This window comes from Emydura macquarii, unplaced genomic scaffold, assembly GCF_026122565.2.
Source record: "Emydura macquarii macquarii isolate MOO-44397 ecotype Brisbane River unplaced genomic scaffold, CSIRO-AGI_Emac_v2 contig_1253, whole genome shotgun sequence".
In the NCBI taxonomy this organism is placed as follows: Eukaryota; Metazoa; Chordata; order Testudines; family Chelidae; genus Emydura; species Emydura macquarii.
This window is the reverse complement of record NW_027131390.1, coordinates 70631188-70648897: the sequence shown is the minus strand read 5'-3', so window position 1 is coordinate 70648897 and position 17710 is coordinate 70631188. Positions and strand designations below refer to the sequence as shown.

Here is a 17710-nt window from a genome sequence, read left to right as displayed (position 1 = left end):
GTTTTAAATTGCCATTACATGACCTGATTTTTCTGTTTTACTATACCTTTCACTGTCACTTTTGACTTGCAAGAGTCACTCCCAGCTACATTTGTAGCTTTGCACACATATTCGCCTGCATCAGTTTTAGTGACTGCTGTGAGTTCCAAGAGAGCTGTTCCATTAGCAAAGCTAATGTTGCATTTAGCTGAAGCTCTTATTTCTTTCCCAGCCTTCAGCCACTGAATCCTGATTGGCTCTGATCCCTGGACGTGGCAGCTGATCTGCAAAATATCTCCTTCCACTATTGTCACTGGTTTAAGGGGTTGGTCAAACACTGGTGGCTTTTTCGGTTCTGGAATTGGAAAATATTTTAATAAATAATCAAGAAACACAAGAAATAATGAATCTTGACTCTAACAGCTCAGTTATATCTACAGATAAAAGAATGATAAGCAATATATATTGATACAAGTCTTGTTTCTGAGAATACTAATGCTATATAGTATTAGAAAATAAAATTAGTACAATCAGAGTATTTTTTTCACAAGCATGCAAGAAGAGAGTTTGATGTTGTAATCCATCTTCTCTCAATGCAATAGTTTAAATTGACACTCATTCTTTAAAAAAATTAAAACAACTAAAGCACAACTGCTATTCTTCAAATGTTGCTTAACCACTTTTTATAAGACCAAACATGCAATATACTACAAACACAATTATTGCTCGACCCCATTCTACACAGCAAACTGCCCTGGCTTTACAAATTTAGACATAGATGCATTTGTTCTTATCTTTCAAACAATGAAAGAAAAGCTACACATCTTGCTTAGAAAAAAGTGAAGCCTACATGAAAAGCAAATGAGTAGAGATTTGATGGGTATTATGGGACTTCACATTTTTATACCACTGAATATTCAGGCTGATCTGTTTTTACAATCTTAATTCATAGTTCACACCAGATGCAAATAGTTACCTCATCATCATCATCATCATAAATCTTAAAGCAACATTAATTTGACTTTAACCTAGAAAATCAAATGAATTGCTCGCTTTTGTAGTTTAACTTGATCCCATTCTGGTTGCCCATAACAGCAAGAGTGAGGGACAGTGACAGTGCAATTGAGGGAAAAGGTAAGAAAGCAAATGTATTGGCATTAATATAGGCAAAAAAGAAACAAGTATTACAGAGTTTAAATCTCTACTGTGTGCTAAATGTATGTCTTTCTTGGATCACATCACATAATATCTCACAATATTATCTCACATAATATAAAAGGCAAAATAGTGGGAACAGTAGGGGGTCAACCCATCATGATTTTACAAATTTGCAGATGAGTTCGGAAAATCACAAGTGTAAATATAGGAAGATAAAATGACCTCGGGTATTTTTTGGCCCCAACTGGAGATCAGTCACATGTACCTTGGCTACTCCTCAATTTGCATGTCCCATTCAGCAGGGACAGAAGGTTAATCCTGTGGATCTTGATGTGTGGAGGTGCTGAAATCACTAGGAGATGCAGGTGCTCAGCGCCTTTGAAAACTAGGCCAGGGTATTGGACCCACTAAAATATTTCTCTGCTTAGTGGTAGGCAATCTTGCATTTGCAGTGCATTTATGTAAAAATTCTGCCTCAAATATTCAAGAACAATCTAGTTAGTTTCAGTGAGATTTGCACAGGTGTAAATATGGGCTGAAATGAAACCATCTCATACACATTTTACTTTGCTCATTCCATGCAACTCCCTGAAAAACGTCAATGGAGGTTCAAAAGAGGTGTTAGTATAGCCTCATTTTTATGAATAATTTAGATGTTACTCTTTAACATATGACACAGATCATATTGCAGTAAGAAAGAGAGGGAAAAAACCCAAATATACAAGAAAAAGACATGCAGTGGAATAGACAGTGCATTTGCATTAGACATGCCAAATAATTCACAAAATATATTCTAAACATATTATGTTTTATGCTCAGAATGCATATTAAGGGTATGGACTTCCAAAGATATATGATAAAATGAAATTATGTATGGAAGATAAGCAAGAATAGGTCTCAAAGGATACTATGCAAAAAGTTTTTTTTTTTAAAGGCTCTGACTCTTGTGTTAGTAGCTAAATGTTTTCAGCTATTTTTGAGAAATACTGCCATGGAAAAATCTGTCACACTTGAGTGAACAAATATTCCAGCTGTGGTCTGGAATTTGTTTAATTACCAGGAAATATTATGGCTTACAGTAAAGCTCTAGCCATTCATAATATGCACAGCATTGGTTTATTATTTGCTACAAATATATATTGATAGCAGCAAGGTTTGTGTAATACTGTTCAATAAATGAAATATAGAAAGCTATATGAAATCAATCACTATTTTGTAGTATATTATTTGTACCATATTCTAAGGCGAAAGCATGGGCATATGCAGGAATTTAAACTTGAACATTTTTGGAGGGACCTGTTTAATACACAAATGAAAGGTTTGCGTGACCCCCCTGACCCCAGATTTCTTGGGACACCTCTGACAGGGATGCCCAGCAATGAGGAGGCAGTGGCTCCTCCTGGCAGCAGAACTCTCTGTGTCCCTGCAGCCTGGGAAGGGAGGAAGCAGCAGGATGGCTGGCTGCCAGATGAACTCCTCCACCCCACACTCCTACAGCTGCTGCTTCTCCTTCCCTGCTGCTGGAATCCCAACATTGCAGATCACCCCCTGAGGTGATGAAGTCAGAGGCAACATGTGGGACTCCAGCACCAAGCTGCAGCTGTGGAAGTGGTGGGGGGGAGGAGCTCAGCTGGCAACCTGCCACCCTGCTGCTTGCTCCCTTCCTGGGCTGCAGGGACACACAGAGATTTTGTGGGGGGCTGTGCCCCTGCTTGCCACCCCCTTGTGCATGCTCCTGGGTGAAAATAATAGAAATATTGTGCCCAATACTATCCTGAGATACAGAACACACATTGAAGTTAATGAGAACTGTTCCTGCATATCTAAAACAGGAATTGGTGCCATTATTTCATTGTGTATGCTGTGTATGTTCAAACACAATTATATGTGGCTTAAAGATAAGAAACCTAGTGAGAATTATTCGTTTAGCTCTGGAAGGCGTATATTGACAGTTAACATGTTGATAAAGAAAACACCACCACAGACAGGCAAAACACAAAATTAACTAACCTTTAATGACAACGGAAGAAGTACACAAGGCACTTCCTGCTTCATTGGACACTTTGCAGGTATATAAGCCAGCATCAGCCTGCCCTGCACTCTTAATATGCAGAAGTAAGGCGTTGTTTAGGAACGATATTTCACAGTTTGGATTCTGATGGATTTCTTGATTGTTTTTATACCAAGCAATGGTCAGAGGCTGAGAACCAGAAACACGACCCTCAAGTTTAAGGGCATTCCCTTCTGTTTCTTCTACTGTTTCAGATAATTTCTTTGTAAAAGTAGGTGGAATTTTTCGTTCTGCAAGAAATGAACATATTCCTTAAATTCTAAAAATAAAATTTAAAATGAAATATTTAGTAGAAGACTTTTCAAGAAATACCTCTAATGACAGTTAAAAAACTGTTTGCACTCATTTAAACAGGGCTCTTCCCCCCCCTCCAAAAAGGATGCAGAGAACACCACTATTAGAATAGCAAAACACCAAACGGTTGAAATGGATGTAGAGTTTTCTTATTTTAAAAGTAATAAAAGAAATAACTTTTAAAACAAAATCAAGACTTTTTATGTATCAACAACAAGACTCAAAACAGATTTTTGTAGAAGTCATTTAAGATGACAAAGTCTCTAAAGTTTCACACAAAAGTAGACTGAAGAAAACATTATCTCCTCTCCACAATTTCCCACACTTTCCTTCAAGACCTTTTGATTCATGATAGATACTTTAATACACATTTTCTAATCCATATATAGAAAACTTAGCTAGCAACAAGACGACATTTTTTCAATACATAGGAATTCAACATGCACATTAAACACGAGTCAGTCAATACCTTTAATAGTAAGTTGAGCTGTGCAAGAGTCCTTTCCAACCTCATTGCTAGCATGGCATGTATATTTTCCAGAGTCTGCATTGTCAACGTTCAGAATTGTCAAATAAGATATGTTATCTACATAACTGATGTGGTACTTTCGTCCAGTCCGTATCTCTTCATTATTTTTTGCCCAAATGACTTTAATAGGTTGTGTTCCAGAAATGTGGCATTCAAAGTCAGCATTTTCCCCAGCAATAACATCCACTGGTGTAATTGGGATATCAAAGAATGGAGGATTCTTCCCTTCTAAATGGTGAAACAAACAGAAAAGCATGTATAGCTTTTAAAATCTCAATTAATTTAAAGCATATTGTTAAATAAATGTTGCACCTATTGTTTTAAGTTGAAATGGAAATGAAAAATTGATCTGCTGAAATTTAAGAGAAATTATTTAATAACCAACCAACCTGTAAGAACGAGCCTGGCACTGGAAGAAGCAGTTCCAATAGCATTGGTAGCTGTACAAGTATATTGCCCAGCAAGGCTCTTGTCAGTTTGCAAAATCTGGAGAGTTGCTGTGTTATTTAAGAACGAAGTTTGCATATTGTAGTCATCTCTGATATGTTTCCCATCTTTAGCCCAAGATACTTGAATAGGTTCTGAGCCAGTTATGCCACAATCAAACAAAACTGGTAAGCCAACAGTTTCTTGAATGTCTCTCAATGTTTGTATAAATGAAGGAGGAAATTTACGCTCTGCAAGGAAAGAGGTATTATAAAATGAAAACCTTGGGAAGTTATCCAGTTCTTGGTGTATTCTCCAGTAAACACTGCCTAAGATGACACTGTATTGTTATATAGATTGGGAAGATTTACAAGAAGATACTGGAATATCCAATCATTGTTTTCAAACAACTTGCCTAAAATAAAACAGTAAGAGGCCCACAAAGGATCAAGGCGATTATATGTTAGACCATTTAGTTTGGGGAGTTGGTGTGAAGAGAGGGCTCTGCCCAGAGATACCAGGAAGAGTACAACCAGTTGCACCCTTCCTGTCTCACTGAAGTCCATGTGGTTACAAAGCTGTAAATCAGAGTTTAGCCCTAACGTTTGATTAATGGTCTCACATTCTCTAGATTAGTAGGAGCTGGAAGAATAAGTGTGGAGATGCCCTAAACTGAGGGAGGAAGAGACAAAAGCCTGTATCTCTAAGGTCTGGTCTATATTGCTGCCAGTGGTTGACAGGAGATACAAAAGCTACATAATGTAGCTTGCGTATTTCCTGTCGACATACTTACACTTACATACTACGTCGTCTTCACGGAGCTGCGTTGATGGGAGATGCCCTCCCGTCATTGCAGCCCTACTCGCTTTGGGGATATTCTTAGAGAGAACATTGAACAATTTATTGGGAAATTCTTTCCAACCAGTCTTTCACTACTGGAAGGTAATCAATGCTGTAGAGCCTCTTGACATGGATAATCTCTAACTCGTCATGAAAAGGCACATAGTGTTCCCAAGAAAAGACTTTTCACTCCTGAAACATCACATTTTAAGAAAGTAAACTTTAAAACTTGATAAGATAAGAATATTCACCTTGAACAGAAAGCAAAGTTGATGAAGAAGCCTCTCCAACACTATTTTCTACTTTGCAGATATACTTCCCACTATCGCTGCTATCCACCTGGCTGAAAACCAAAGTGGCAACGTTGTTCTTAAAGTACATTTTAGAGGTTGGAGTTGCTCTTAGTTTTGTATCTCCTTTGTACCATGATACAATAATTTCTGGTGTGCCAGCAACTTGGCATTGTAATGATGCAGAATCCCCAACTGTCACCTGAACAGGTTCCAAGTGTGTAACAAAATAAGGTGGCTCTGAAAAAGAAACACACAGCATTAGTACCAATAATTAAATGTCACAATGATGATTAGTATAAAAAGGTTCCTTGTGGAATGAGGACAAACCTAATACTGAGACTGCAGAGTTACAATGATCTTGTCCAGAATCATTCTCAATATGGCAAGTGTACTGTCCCTGATCTTCTATTTTGCTACTGGGAACTTCCAATATGGCAGACGTTTCTGTGGTGGTGATGCTGCATTTTGCAGAATGAGCTACTTTGAATCCATTTTTCTTCCACAGGACTGCAATCGGAGGGGTACCACTGTATGTGCATTCCAGAATTAATGGTTTTCCTTTCTCTACACTGAGATTATTCAGTTTTTTCACAAATTTGGCTGGTTCTATAGTGAACAATATGAAGATAAAAGTTAAAGGTACACATCAAGAGACTTTTTTTTTTTTAAAGAAATGTATGAAATTGCAAGCTGGACAAACCTTTTACAAAGAGTTGTGTTGTGCAAGAAACTTTGCCAGCCTCATTAGTAACCAGGCAGGTGTAATCTCCACTTTGGGGTGGCTGTACATCAAACAACTCCAGTTCTGCAACCAAATTTTCCAAGGAGATGTTGCATCTATGTCCCGGTACTAGCTCAATGCTACCTTGAAACCATTTAACATCCAATGGAGTGGTGCCTTTAATGATACTGGTAAAAGTTATATTCGCCCCAGATAAAACTTGCAGGGGATCAGGTTTCCTCACGAAAGAAGGAGGTTCTAGAGGTACACATAACAAAGAAACACAATAAGATTTTTGTACTTTGATAAAGAGTAAAATATTCCTATACAAAATATTGATGGTAAGAATAACGTAACAGAACCAAGAACATAAACTACCCACAAATAAGTGTTTTATATCTTGAAGCTGCACCTTATTCTGAATACTAACCTCTAACAGTCAAATATGCACTGCATTCATCAGATCCAGCTACATTAGTAGCTGTACATGAGTAATTTCCCATATCAGATTCTTTTAGTGCGTTCACTTTCAAAGAGCAAGTATTGTCTGTAAGGGCTGTCCGATACTTGTCTCCGCTAGTGATCTCATGTCCATCATGAAACCAGGAAACAGAAATAGGTGGTGACCCAGAGACTTTGCAATCCAGGACAACAGAGGAACCAAAGAGACCACTGACTTCTTTCAATTTTCTTGTGAAAGAAGGAGGAATAACACGATCTGTATAGGATAAAACAAAGGTATAAATATTACTGCATTATAACTTGAAAAATATATGGTTCCCAGGCATCTAGCAGAAACATTGCACTTTCTTTTGGAATATCTGCTTTGACTGGGGGAAATTCTAAGGAAGCCTACAGTCTAGCCTGGGAGTCCTGATGCACTTAGAGAAGGTAAGAGCGGGTTTGAAGATACTATCTAAAGCTGTCACTCACCCTTTCTGAGGGTCACTTTCCTTCTTTTTTTTTTCAATACTTTCTCTTAGGGAGAACAACAATATTGCCCCATCTGTGTGAAGGAACATGCAGACTTAGTTGATGAGAATGAATCCTTGCAACACCCTCATTCTCTTGAGGGGTGAAAAATGTGATTCAGGCTTCAACCTACCCCCACCCTCCATGATCTCCACAGCACTACCTGGCCCACAGGGGGCTCCTAAGGTCACATGAGTAGTGAGTCTTCCCACAGTGGCAGCAGCCTGATGTGACACCGAAGGAATCAGCATGTTGTGCAAGGCCTTTTAAGGAAACTGTAGAATCAAAGATAATTCACAAATCAATCAACTAACCTGAAATACGCACTGAAGCTGTGCAATTGCTTTTACCAACACTGTTTTTCACCTCAAAAGTATACTCCCCACTGTCTTCTACTCTTGCATTGAGGATCTTAAGCACAGACACTTTGTTGAAGAAGCTAATTTTGTATTTGTGATCAGTAGACAGCTCATTCCCATCCTTAAACCACCTAGCAGTAAGCTCCGGCGTGCCGTCCACTGTACATTCTAGAGTACACGAGTCTCCAGATGTGACTTTCATTGGGCCTGGTTTCTCTACAATGACTGCAGGTTCTGAAATGAGATGCAAATCACAGCCATATTTGATGACAGGACAGCAGAATTAATCAGTTTATTAAGTGATGTTAAAATATCATTTTATATTGCTTTGTTTCCTTGTTACCAACCTAGAACTGACAAGGTGGCAAAGCACTCCTGAACTCCAGCGTCATTTTTGATCTGACAGATGTATTTTCCAGCATTGGCTGGTTCCGCATTTCCAATCTGTAGAGTTGCAACGTTTTCTGAATAGGAAATCCAAAGATTTTCACTTTCTCGAACGATTTCCCCTTTGTCTTTCAGCCACACAACAGAAATGGGCTGGGCACCTTCTACTGTGGCCTGCAGCTCAACTGGCTCCCCAACTACAGCAGTGAAATCACTGAGCTTCTTCACAAAAATTGGTGGTGCTGGTGAAGAGAAGATACGTCATATTAAAACAGCAAAGGGAGTGCACAAGGAGAAAGGCGAGAACGACAGGATGCTAGCAATATAACTGATGTGTAAATAATTATACAAACCTTTTAGCGTTATAGAGCAAATGCAAGTGTCACTTCCGACATCATTTGTGGCCTTACAGTGATATTCACCAACATCTGTGGCATCCACATTAAGAATGTGAATACTAGCGAGGTAGTTCTCAGAAATGATTTTGTACTTCTTGCTACTTTTAATCTCTCTTTTGTCCTTGTACCATAATATTTTGAATGGAGGAGTGCCCTGAAGTTCACACTCAAGATGAACATCTAAACCTTTCAAAGTTTCAGCTGGGTGGGGTGTCTTGCTGAAAACAGGGGGTGCTAAGAAAAGAAGAAGTTTGGGTTAGTTGAATTTGGAACATAGCAGAGAAAACAAAATTTAAATGTTAAATTCTATCATTATGTTGGATTGATATGGAAGAGTAAAGAGAAGAGTCATAAATAAGAGATGGAACCCATACCGTAGAACACTGGTAAGATATGTACCCTTTATTCTGAGAAGGTGGTACTCACTTATCTGACTAAAGAAAATATATAGCTTTCCACAACAGTTTAAGTGAAAGAAAGAAAGAAAGAAAGAAAGAAAATGTGGATCTGACCTTTCACTTTCAATGAGGTACTGGTGCTTGCACTACCCGCTGCATTGTGAGCTTCACAAATGTAGTCTCCACTGTCCTCGACACGGAGATTGTGCATTTCAATGACTGCCACGGAATCAATGAAGGACATTCTGAATTTTTCACTGTCATGGATTTCAATATCATCTTTGTACCAGGTGACCTTGATTTCTGGAGAGCCGCCTATTTTGCATTCATATTTAGTGAAATCATGCTGTTTTACAACTCTAGAGAAGTCTAGCTTTGTAATAATCGTTGGTGGTTCTATAAAACCAAAGGAAAAGGGTAAACATGATGAGATGCTAAATTGCACTGATCCATTAAGTTAATTAAATCAAGAAAATATCCAACTGAAAGCATAGACTTTGGGTAGGTGGTACAAAATGTGAATTTACATTAGCCAGTGATTTATGTGGTGGCAGCATGACAAGTATGAACACATAGCTTGAATAGGGAAGTATTTTAGCAAACAATCAAGAAAGAAAATTGTGTTATGAATGCAAGCAGACAAAAAATTTGAGACTTCTGAGTATCTTCCTCCTAAATTAATGGCTTTTCCATTTCTATACTACTGAGATTTGGCATTTGGGATAGAGAACTGACAAAGCAAGGTGCATATCCTTCCTTCCTTGAAAGCAGTATTATGAAGGTCCCGTACAACTGCAGGTTCTGTTAGCATGTTAAAATATATGACCTAGAAGGTATCTGATAGTATTAAATTAAGTGTGTAAATTAGTTTTAAAAAAACTTACCAATCACAGTTAGCTTAGCACTAGCAATATGTGGACCACAGACAATTCTGAAATTCCCCTGATCTGCAGGTTGGCAGTTCCTGATTCTGAGTATGTGCCGATCACCTTTAATTCTTATTTCATACTTGTTACTAGACTCCAATTTTTGAGTTCCTTTGTACCAGGAGAGTTTGATTTCTGGATAATTAATCTTAATTTCACATTCAAAGACAGCGTCCTCATCTGCTAAAACCGTCTGGTTTTCAATATCCTTGATGAGAGTGATAGGCTGAAAAATATTAATTAAAATGGTTCAGTCTTCATTTCAAGATCAGTTCCCGTTATGTGATCACATATTTTACTATCAAGCCAAAGCCATCATGTCACCTCTGTCTGTGTGAGTCTTTGTTGAATAAATGATACAAGTTCATCAAATTCCTGTTCTTCTTTGCGAGCTCTCTCTGTGACTTCAATTTCCTGTAGAAAGACAGAACATGGGTTAACATGAAGTAACACTACTGCGAAATGACTAGGATCCATTTTTTTTTAAATATCTGCCCTCCACAAGTCCGGAGAGTCATGCATCTCTCTAACTGAATCTTCTGAGAACTCATAGCTTACTTTAATCACCTCACCAGCCCATCTCACAAACTGCATGTCACCAAGATTCTCTGGGCAAAGAGATGGGGACAGGACGTACTTGGCTGGAAGGGCCACTGTTAGTAGCAGGACTGCCTCACCAGGGCTTGAACATGTTGGGAGTTAACAGAGCGAGACAAGAACCACAGGATTGGAATCTGAATCTCTTATACATACAGCAATGCCACAGCTAGGACATCGAGGCTGTTCCCAGCAACCATGTTACTCTTAGCATTCCCGATGCCACAGCCTGACTAGGTCTTACCAATCTATGGCTTTCTTCCTCTTGGCTTTGCTTTAGCAGCTCGAAGGCTTGCAGGAGGCCACGGAAATCTGTAATTCCATACATGCGAGCATACTTCTCATATTCTTTAGGATCAACATTTTTGAGAAGTTCCATGATATCAATGGGTTTCTCTTCCTCCTCTTCCTTCTTTTTGGTTGGAGTACTATTTAAGAAATGAGATTAATTAGAACACATGCACAATATATCTCTTTTGTAACAGAATTCTTTGGAAAACCGAGTCAGCTAAAAATTATTCTGTACAGAGTAAGTCTTCAAGTTAATGTTGAAGGGACCTTATTCTATAAAAACTGTTTGGCAATGAGTAATAGCTACACATGACTTCAAAAGGATTCTTAAACTAGTCAGGGACTACTGACATGAGTTATGGTTGCTAGGATCAAACCCTAAATATAATTGGTGTCAATCTGTTCACTATATTGTGAATACTAATAATTTATATCTGGATCAAAGATACAGTTAAGACATCCCCCACTGTAGAGACTATAGAGAAATTAGAAAAATTTCTAACGCCTACCTCTTCAGTTTTGCTCTCAGATCTCCTTCTATTACTTCTTGCCTTCGTTCTTCAACTTGCAGGTTGACACTGCTCTCAATTTCACCATGTTCATTAAAAGCTACACATCTGTACAGTCCAGAATCAGTTTTTGTTGCATCTTTTATTTCCAGTTTAGCTTCTTCTCCTCTCTGCTGAATGATAATACGACCTCCTTGGTTGAGTTGTCTCCACTTTCCCTTAGTCCATTTAACATCTGGGATTGGATCACCTCCAACTTTAGCAATAAATGTTGCAACACTCTCTGTAGAAAAATACAAAATCAAGAAATTCATCTTTCATGTGTCTAAGACCGCAGGAGATAATATCATGCTCCAATATAACAAATAGAGAAGATGACATATTTTTCGAAGAACGAGCTTACTTTCCATAACTTTGATATTCTGAGGCTCGGAGATGAAGTAAAGCTTTCCATCCACTGGTGCTTTCTTAGCTGCTGGTGCAGCTGCTGGTTTTTCTGGAAAATAGGATTAAGGAATTAAGATGGAGGGTTTAATAGAACTGCTCAGTTTCAGGCATAACAACTTTTTTCATGCCCCAGAACTGGAAGGGAGATATTATGGGAATTTTTTTATTGTAGTTAAGTCCATTTACCAAAGCAGCATATATAGTGCATTCAAGAAAGTAAAATGCCAAGTATTTTCCGATGACTTTTAATAAGTTGTCATTTGATTTCCTAAGATGGAAGCAGACACTGTAGGCCTGATTCCCTTTTCTGTTATACCCTGTAAACTTACATAGAAGTAAACAACATCAGAATCAGGTCCTAAGATTTTTTTAAACAGATTACTTTAATTTAGGCTCTTAAATCCATAGCTGGGCACATAAATAAAAATGGCCGGACTTTCAAAAGTTCTGATCAGTTGTCACCCAGCAGCTCTCACTCAGGATAGTAACAAGGGGCTTCTCTTTGGTGCCCATTTCGTTTGACTTACAGGGTTTCTTAGCATTATCATCAGCCTACAGCTCGAAATTTAAAGTGATTAAGCCACTTCTAAACCCACTGATGCCTCTGCGCTAGGGGTGGTGCTACTTTAACATATGAAAGACTGTGAAGAGATCAGATGCTATAGTAATGGGAGAACAAATAAGTATATTTGAGAGAGACTCTCACCCTCAAACCATATTAATTTCAACTGGGTGACGGAGCTGTGTGGGTTGAAGCTGAGATAGCCCAGCCCAATAATCCAACTGCTGCCTCTGAGCTGGGTGGAGCGTTCTCTCTTAATGCACTGCCCAGCATTCTTTCTTATTCTCCTATCTTTTTGGCTGGCTCACTCCAGACTTTGCTGTGTCTTCTTTCTGCCACATAGACATGGAGCACTCTCCCTGACAATATACACAGCTCCCTTAAAAAATGCCTAAATCCCCATCTTTCCCATCAAGCATACACGCTCTAGAGACTGAAGCCCACTCTTTCAGCTTGGCCTTATCTTAAACTCTTTGTTTTGTCTGCAAGGTTAATTTCTAAACCTTGCACTAGCGATCTACTATTCATTTGACACAGACCTCGTAATGTATATGGTTTATATTTATGGTGCTATATTAATTATCATTAAATATAATGTCACAGTAAAGCCAGTATTTCAGGCTATGTGATATTTTATAAAGTAATAAAAGACACTGGTTATTTTCTATTTGATTACGAACCACTTAATTCACAGAAAACAAAGATGTGATCATTGTAGTTTTGTTTTAAATTGCCATTACATGACCTGATTTTTCTGTTTTACTATACCTTTCACTGTCACTTTTGACTTGCAAGAGTCACTCCCAGCTACATTTGTAGCTTTGCACACATATTCGCCTGCATCAGTTTTAGTGACTGCTGTGAGTTCCAAGAGAGCTGTTCCATTAGCAAAGCTAATGTTGCATTTAGCTGAAGCTCTTATTTCTTTCCCAGCCTTCAGCCACTGAATCCTGATTGGCTCTGATCCCTGGACGTGGCAGCTGATCTGCAAAATATCTCCTTCCACTATTGTCACTGGTTTAAGGGGTTGGTCAAACACTGGTGGCTTTTTTGGTTCTGGAATTGGAAAATATTTTAATAAATAATCAAGAAAGAAATGTTTGTTATGAACATGAGAGAGAAACACAAGAAATAAATGAAATCTTGACTCTAACAACTCAGTTATATCTACAAAGAAGAGAATGATAAACAAGGTGCGTTGATACGTACAAGTCTGGTTTCTGAGAATACTAATAATGCTACATAATATAAAATAGTATGGAGAAAGTACTTTTTCACAAGCAAGCAAAAAGAGGGCTTTCTGTATTCCATCTTCTCTCAATGCAGTAGTTAATTTGCACTTATTCTTAAAGAATATTAAAGCAGCTAAAGCACAGGAGCTAAGACTTCCAAAAAAGCAGACTTTAACAAAACTTAGAGAACTGATAGGTAAGGTCCCATGGGAAGAATATCTAAAGGAAAAAAAGAGTTCTGGAGAGATGGCAGTTTCTCAGGGAGACAATATTAAAGGCACAACTGCAAACTATCCTGCTGTGACAGAAAGCTAGGAAGAATAGTAAGATGCCAATATGGCTCATCTGGAGCTCTTTAATGATCTGAAAATCATACAAAAAGTGGAAACCTGCACAAATTCCTAGAAGAATAGCACAAACAGATAGGAACAAAATCAGAAAGTCTAAGGCACAAAATGAGTTAAACCCAGGAAGAGATATAAATTTAATAAGAAGAGGATATTTAAATACTTTAGGATCAAGAGAAAGATGAAGGAATGTCAATCTTTGAGAACTCCTGGAAGACTTGTGAGATCCTAGAGGACTAGGAAGAGGCAAACATACTACTTATCTTTAAAAAGGGGAACAAAGAGGACCAGAGATATTATAGACCAGTCAGCCTAACTTTGATACCTGGAAAGATAATGGAACAAATTATTAAACAATCAATTTGTAAGCAACTGGAAAATAATAGGGCTATAAGGAATAGTCAGCATGGATTTTTCAAGAAGAAATCATGCCAATACCAGCCTAATTTCCTTCTTTGACAGAGTTACTGGGCTAGTGGATGGAGGAAAGAAGTAGATGTGATACATCTTGATTTTAATAATCTTTTGATACAATCGCACATGATATTCTCCTAAGAAAACTAGGGAAATGTGGTCTAGATGAAAGTACTATAAGGTGGGAGCACAACTGGTTGAAAGACCATACTCAAGGAGTAGTTATTAATGGTTTGCTGTCAAACAGAAAAGGCGTATTTAGTGGGGCCTGCAGAGATCATTGCTGGGTCTGGTATTATTTAGTATTTTCATTAGTGGCTTGGATAAAGGAGTGGAGAGTATGCTTACAAAATTTGCAGATGACACCAACCTGGGGAGTAGCTGTAAGCAATTTGAAGGACAGGATAAAAATTCAGAATGACTTTGAAAAATTGGAGAAATGGTCTGAATTCAGCAAAATGACATTCAACAAAGGCAAGTGTAAAAACACTTCACTTAAGGACGAAAAATCTAATGTGCAACTACAAAATGGGGATTAACTGAGTAGGTGGTACTACTGCTGAAAAAGGGTCTGAGGATTATAGTGGATCACAAATTAAATATGAGTCAACAATGTGATGCAGCTGCAAAAAAAGGCTAATATCATTCTTGAGTTTAACAACAGGAGCATCCTATGAAAAACCTGGGAGCTAATTGTCCTGTTCTACATGGCACTGGTAAGGCCTCAGCTGGAGTACTGTGTCCAGTTCTGGGCATCACACTTTAGGAAGGATGTTGACAAACTGGAGAGAGTAAGATGAAAGCAACAAAAATAATAAAAGGTTTAGAAAACCTGACCTATGAGGAACAGTTTAAAAAAAACTGGGCAAGTTTATTCTTGAAAAAGAAGACCCAGGGAGAGCTTGATAATAGTCTTCAAATACGCTCAGAGCTGTTTTGAAGAGGACAGTGATCAATTGTTCCCCATGTCCACTGAAGGTAGAACAAGTAGTAACAGGCTTAATCTGCCACAATGAAGATTTAGGTTAGATGCTAGACGAAACTTTCTAACTATAAGGGTAGTTAGATCTGGAATAGGTATCCAAGGGAGATTGTAGAATCTCCATCATTGGAGTTTTTAAGTACAGGTTGAATAAATACCCATCAGAGATGGTCCAGGTTTACTTGGTCCTTCCACAGAACAAGGTGCTAGAACTGATGACTTCTTGAGGTCCAATCCAGCCCTAACTGTGTATGAATCTATACTGCAACAACAATTACAGCTAAATCCCATGCTACCACAGCAAATTGCTGTGACTGTACAAATATAGATATAGATGAATTTATTCTGATACTTCCAATAATAAAGAAAAAGCTGCACATCTTGCATAGCAAAACTACCACTACATGAAAAGAAACTGAGTAGATATGATGGATGTAATGGGACATCACATTTTTATACCACTAAAGATTCATCCAGATCCCTTTTTCACTGTTAAAAACTTTAATTCTCATTTTTATGAATAATCTAGGCATTACTATTACTTTAACATAGGACGCACATCAAATTACAGTATGGAAAACAGAAAAGAAAAACAAATGCTTAACACAGAGAAAGACATGTGATGGTATAAACGACACATTTGCATTAGATTTGCTAAGAGCTAGATAAATTATTCAAAAAACACATTCTAAACACATTATGTAATATGCTAGAAATGCATATTAAGGTAGGCACTTCCACAGACATATGATTAATCAGAATTATGTATGCAAGATAAGCAAGAATAGATCCCAAAGGATAATATGGGGGGATCAAAGACTCTGATTCTTGCATTAGTAGAAAATGTTTTCAGATATTTTCAAAAAATGCTGACATAGTCCTGAAAAAAATCGGTCACACTTTAGTAAACAAATATTTTGAGTGTGGTCTGGAATTCATTTAATTGCCAGGAAAATTTATGGCTTATGATAAAACTCTAGCCATTCACAACATACGCTGGGTCGGGTTATTATTTAATACTAATGTATATTGTTGATAGCAGCAAGCTGTGTGTAATGCTGTTCGATGAACAAAATGTAGAAATCTGCATGAAATCAGTCACTATTTTGTATTATATAATTAATACTGTATTCTCAATCTAAGGTAATAGACATATTGTGCTAAATTCTATCCTGAGATACAGAACTCACATTGAAGCTCATGAGAGTTCTGCCTGCATATATAAAGGAGAAATAGCTGCCATTATCTCATTCTGTATATGCTATACTGAATTTAATATTGTTTGAAAATAGTTATATATGGCATAAAGGTAAGATTCCTATTAAGAATTATTTGATTAGCTCTGGAAGGCATATATTGACAGTAAACATTCTCACCACAGATAGGCAAATCATGAAATTAACTAACCTTTAATAACAACGGAAGAAGTACACAATGCACTTCCTGCTTCATTGGACACTTTGCAGGTATATAAGCCAGTATCAGCCTGCCCTGCGCTCTTAATATGCAGAAGTAAGGCATTGTTTTGGAATGATATTTCACAATTTGGACTCTGATGGATTTCTTGATTATTTTTATACCAAGCAATGGTAAGAGGCTGAGAACCAGAAACACGGCCCTCAAGTTTAAGGACATTTCCTTCTGTTTCTTCCACTGTTTCAGACAATTTCTTTGTAAAACTAGGTGGAATTTTTCGTTCTGCAAGAAATTAATATACTCCTTAAATTCTAAAAATAAATTTTAAAATAATATATTCAGTAGAAGACTTTTCAAGAAATATCTCTATTGACTATAAGTTGTTAAAAAACTTTAACTCATTTAAAAAGGGCTCTATTTTTTACAAAAAGTATGCAGAAAACACCACTCTTAGAACAGAAAAACACTGTGTAAATGGATATGGAGTTTTACCATTTAAAAGGTAATAAAAGAAATCAATTATCTTATACTGATTTTAAGAAAAATGCCTTTTTAAAACAAAATCAAGACATTATGTATAAGCAACAAGACTCAAACTAGATTTTTGTACAAATCACTTAAGATGACAAAGTCTCTAAAGTTTCAAAGAAAAGAAGACCGAGGAAAACATTGTCTCTGCTTGACTGTCCCCACTATTTCCCTCGGAGACTTTTTGATCCCTCCTGATAGATATTTTCTAGTGCATATATAGAAGAGATGGTTTACAAGGAACAAGACGACTGATTTCTTTTCAATATAAGGGAATTCAGTGTGTACAACATACTTATGAATCAGCCAATACCTTTAATACTAAGCTGAGCTGTGCAAGAATCCTTTCCAACTTCATTAGTAGCATGGCATGTATACATTCCAGAGTCTGCACTGTCAGTGTTCAGAATTGTCAAATGGGCAATGTTTTCTACATAACTGATTTGGTATTTTCCTCCAGTCCGTATCTCTCGGTTATTTTTTGCCCAAGTGACCTTAATAGGTTGTGTTCCAGAAATGTGGCATTCAAAGTCAGCACTTTCCCCAGCAATAGCATCCACGGGTGCAATTGGGATGTCAAACAATGGAGGATTCTTCCCTTCTAAACAGTGAAACAAACAGAAAAGCATGTATA

At 37.5% G+C, this 17710-nt stretch overlaps 1 protein-coding gene across 50 annotated transcripts in view; it reads right to left on the bottom strand.

Annotated features, from left to right (window-relative positions):
* Nucleotides 1-17710, bottom strand: part of TTN (titin) — a 465728-nt gene that overhangs the window by 172595 nt on the left and 275423 nt on the right. For all 50 annotated transcript variants that reach the window (XM_067549108.1, XM_067549128.1, XM_067549138.1 and 47 more), the window contains 20 exons: nucleotides 17390-17677; nucleotides 16540-16830; nucleotides 12926-13213; nucleotides 11552-11644; nucleotides 11149-11431; nucleotides 10593-10776; nucleotides 10076-10165; nucleotides 9710-9977; nucleotides 8940-9221; nucleotides 8383-8661; nucleotides 7990-8271; nucleotides 7598-7876; nucleotides 6742-7029; nucleotides 6291-6569; nucleotides 5918-6196; nucleotides 5549-5827; nucleotides 4421-4708; nucleotides 3972-4259; nucleotides 3148-3438; nucleotides 47-334 (listed from right to left, as the gene is read on the bottom strand). In XM_067549108.1, coding sequence (XP_067405209.1) covers nucleotides 47-334; nucleotides 3148-3438; nucleotides 3972-4259; nucleotides 4421-4708; nucleotides 5549-5827; nucleotides 5918-6196; nucleotides 6291-6569; nucleotides 6742-7029; nucleotides 7598-7876; nucleotides 7990-8271; nucleotides 8383-8661; nucleotides 8940-9221; nucleotides 9710-9977; nucleotides 10076-10165; nucleotides 10593-10776; nucleotides 11149-11431; nucleotides 11552-11644; nucleotides 12926-13213; nucleotides 16540-16830; nucleotides 17390-17677 — 5187 coding nt within the window. The remainder of the gene's footprint in view (nucleotides 1-46; nucleotides 335-3147; nucleotides 3439-3971; nucleotides 4260-4420; nucleotides 4709-5548; nucleotides 5828-5917; nucleotides 6197-6290; nucleotides 6570-6741; nucleotides 7030-7597; nucleotides 7877-7989; nucleotides 8272-8382; nucleotides 8662-8939; nucleotides 9222-9709; nucleotides 9978-10075; nucleotides 10166-10592; nucleotides 10777-11148; nucleotides 11432-11551; nucleotides 11645-12925; nucleotides 13214-16539; nucleotides 16831-17389; nucleotides 17678-17710) is intronic.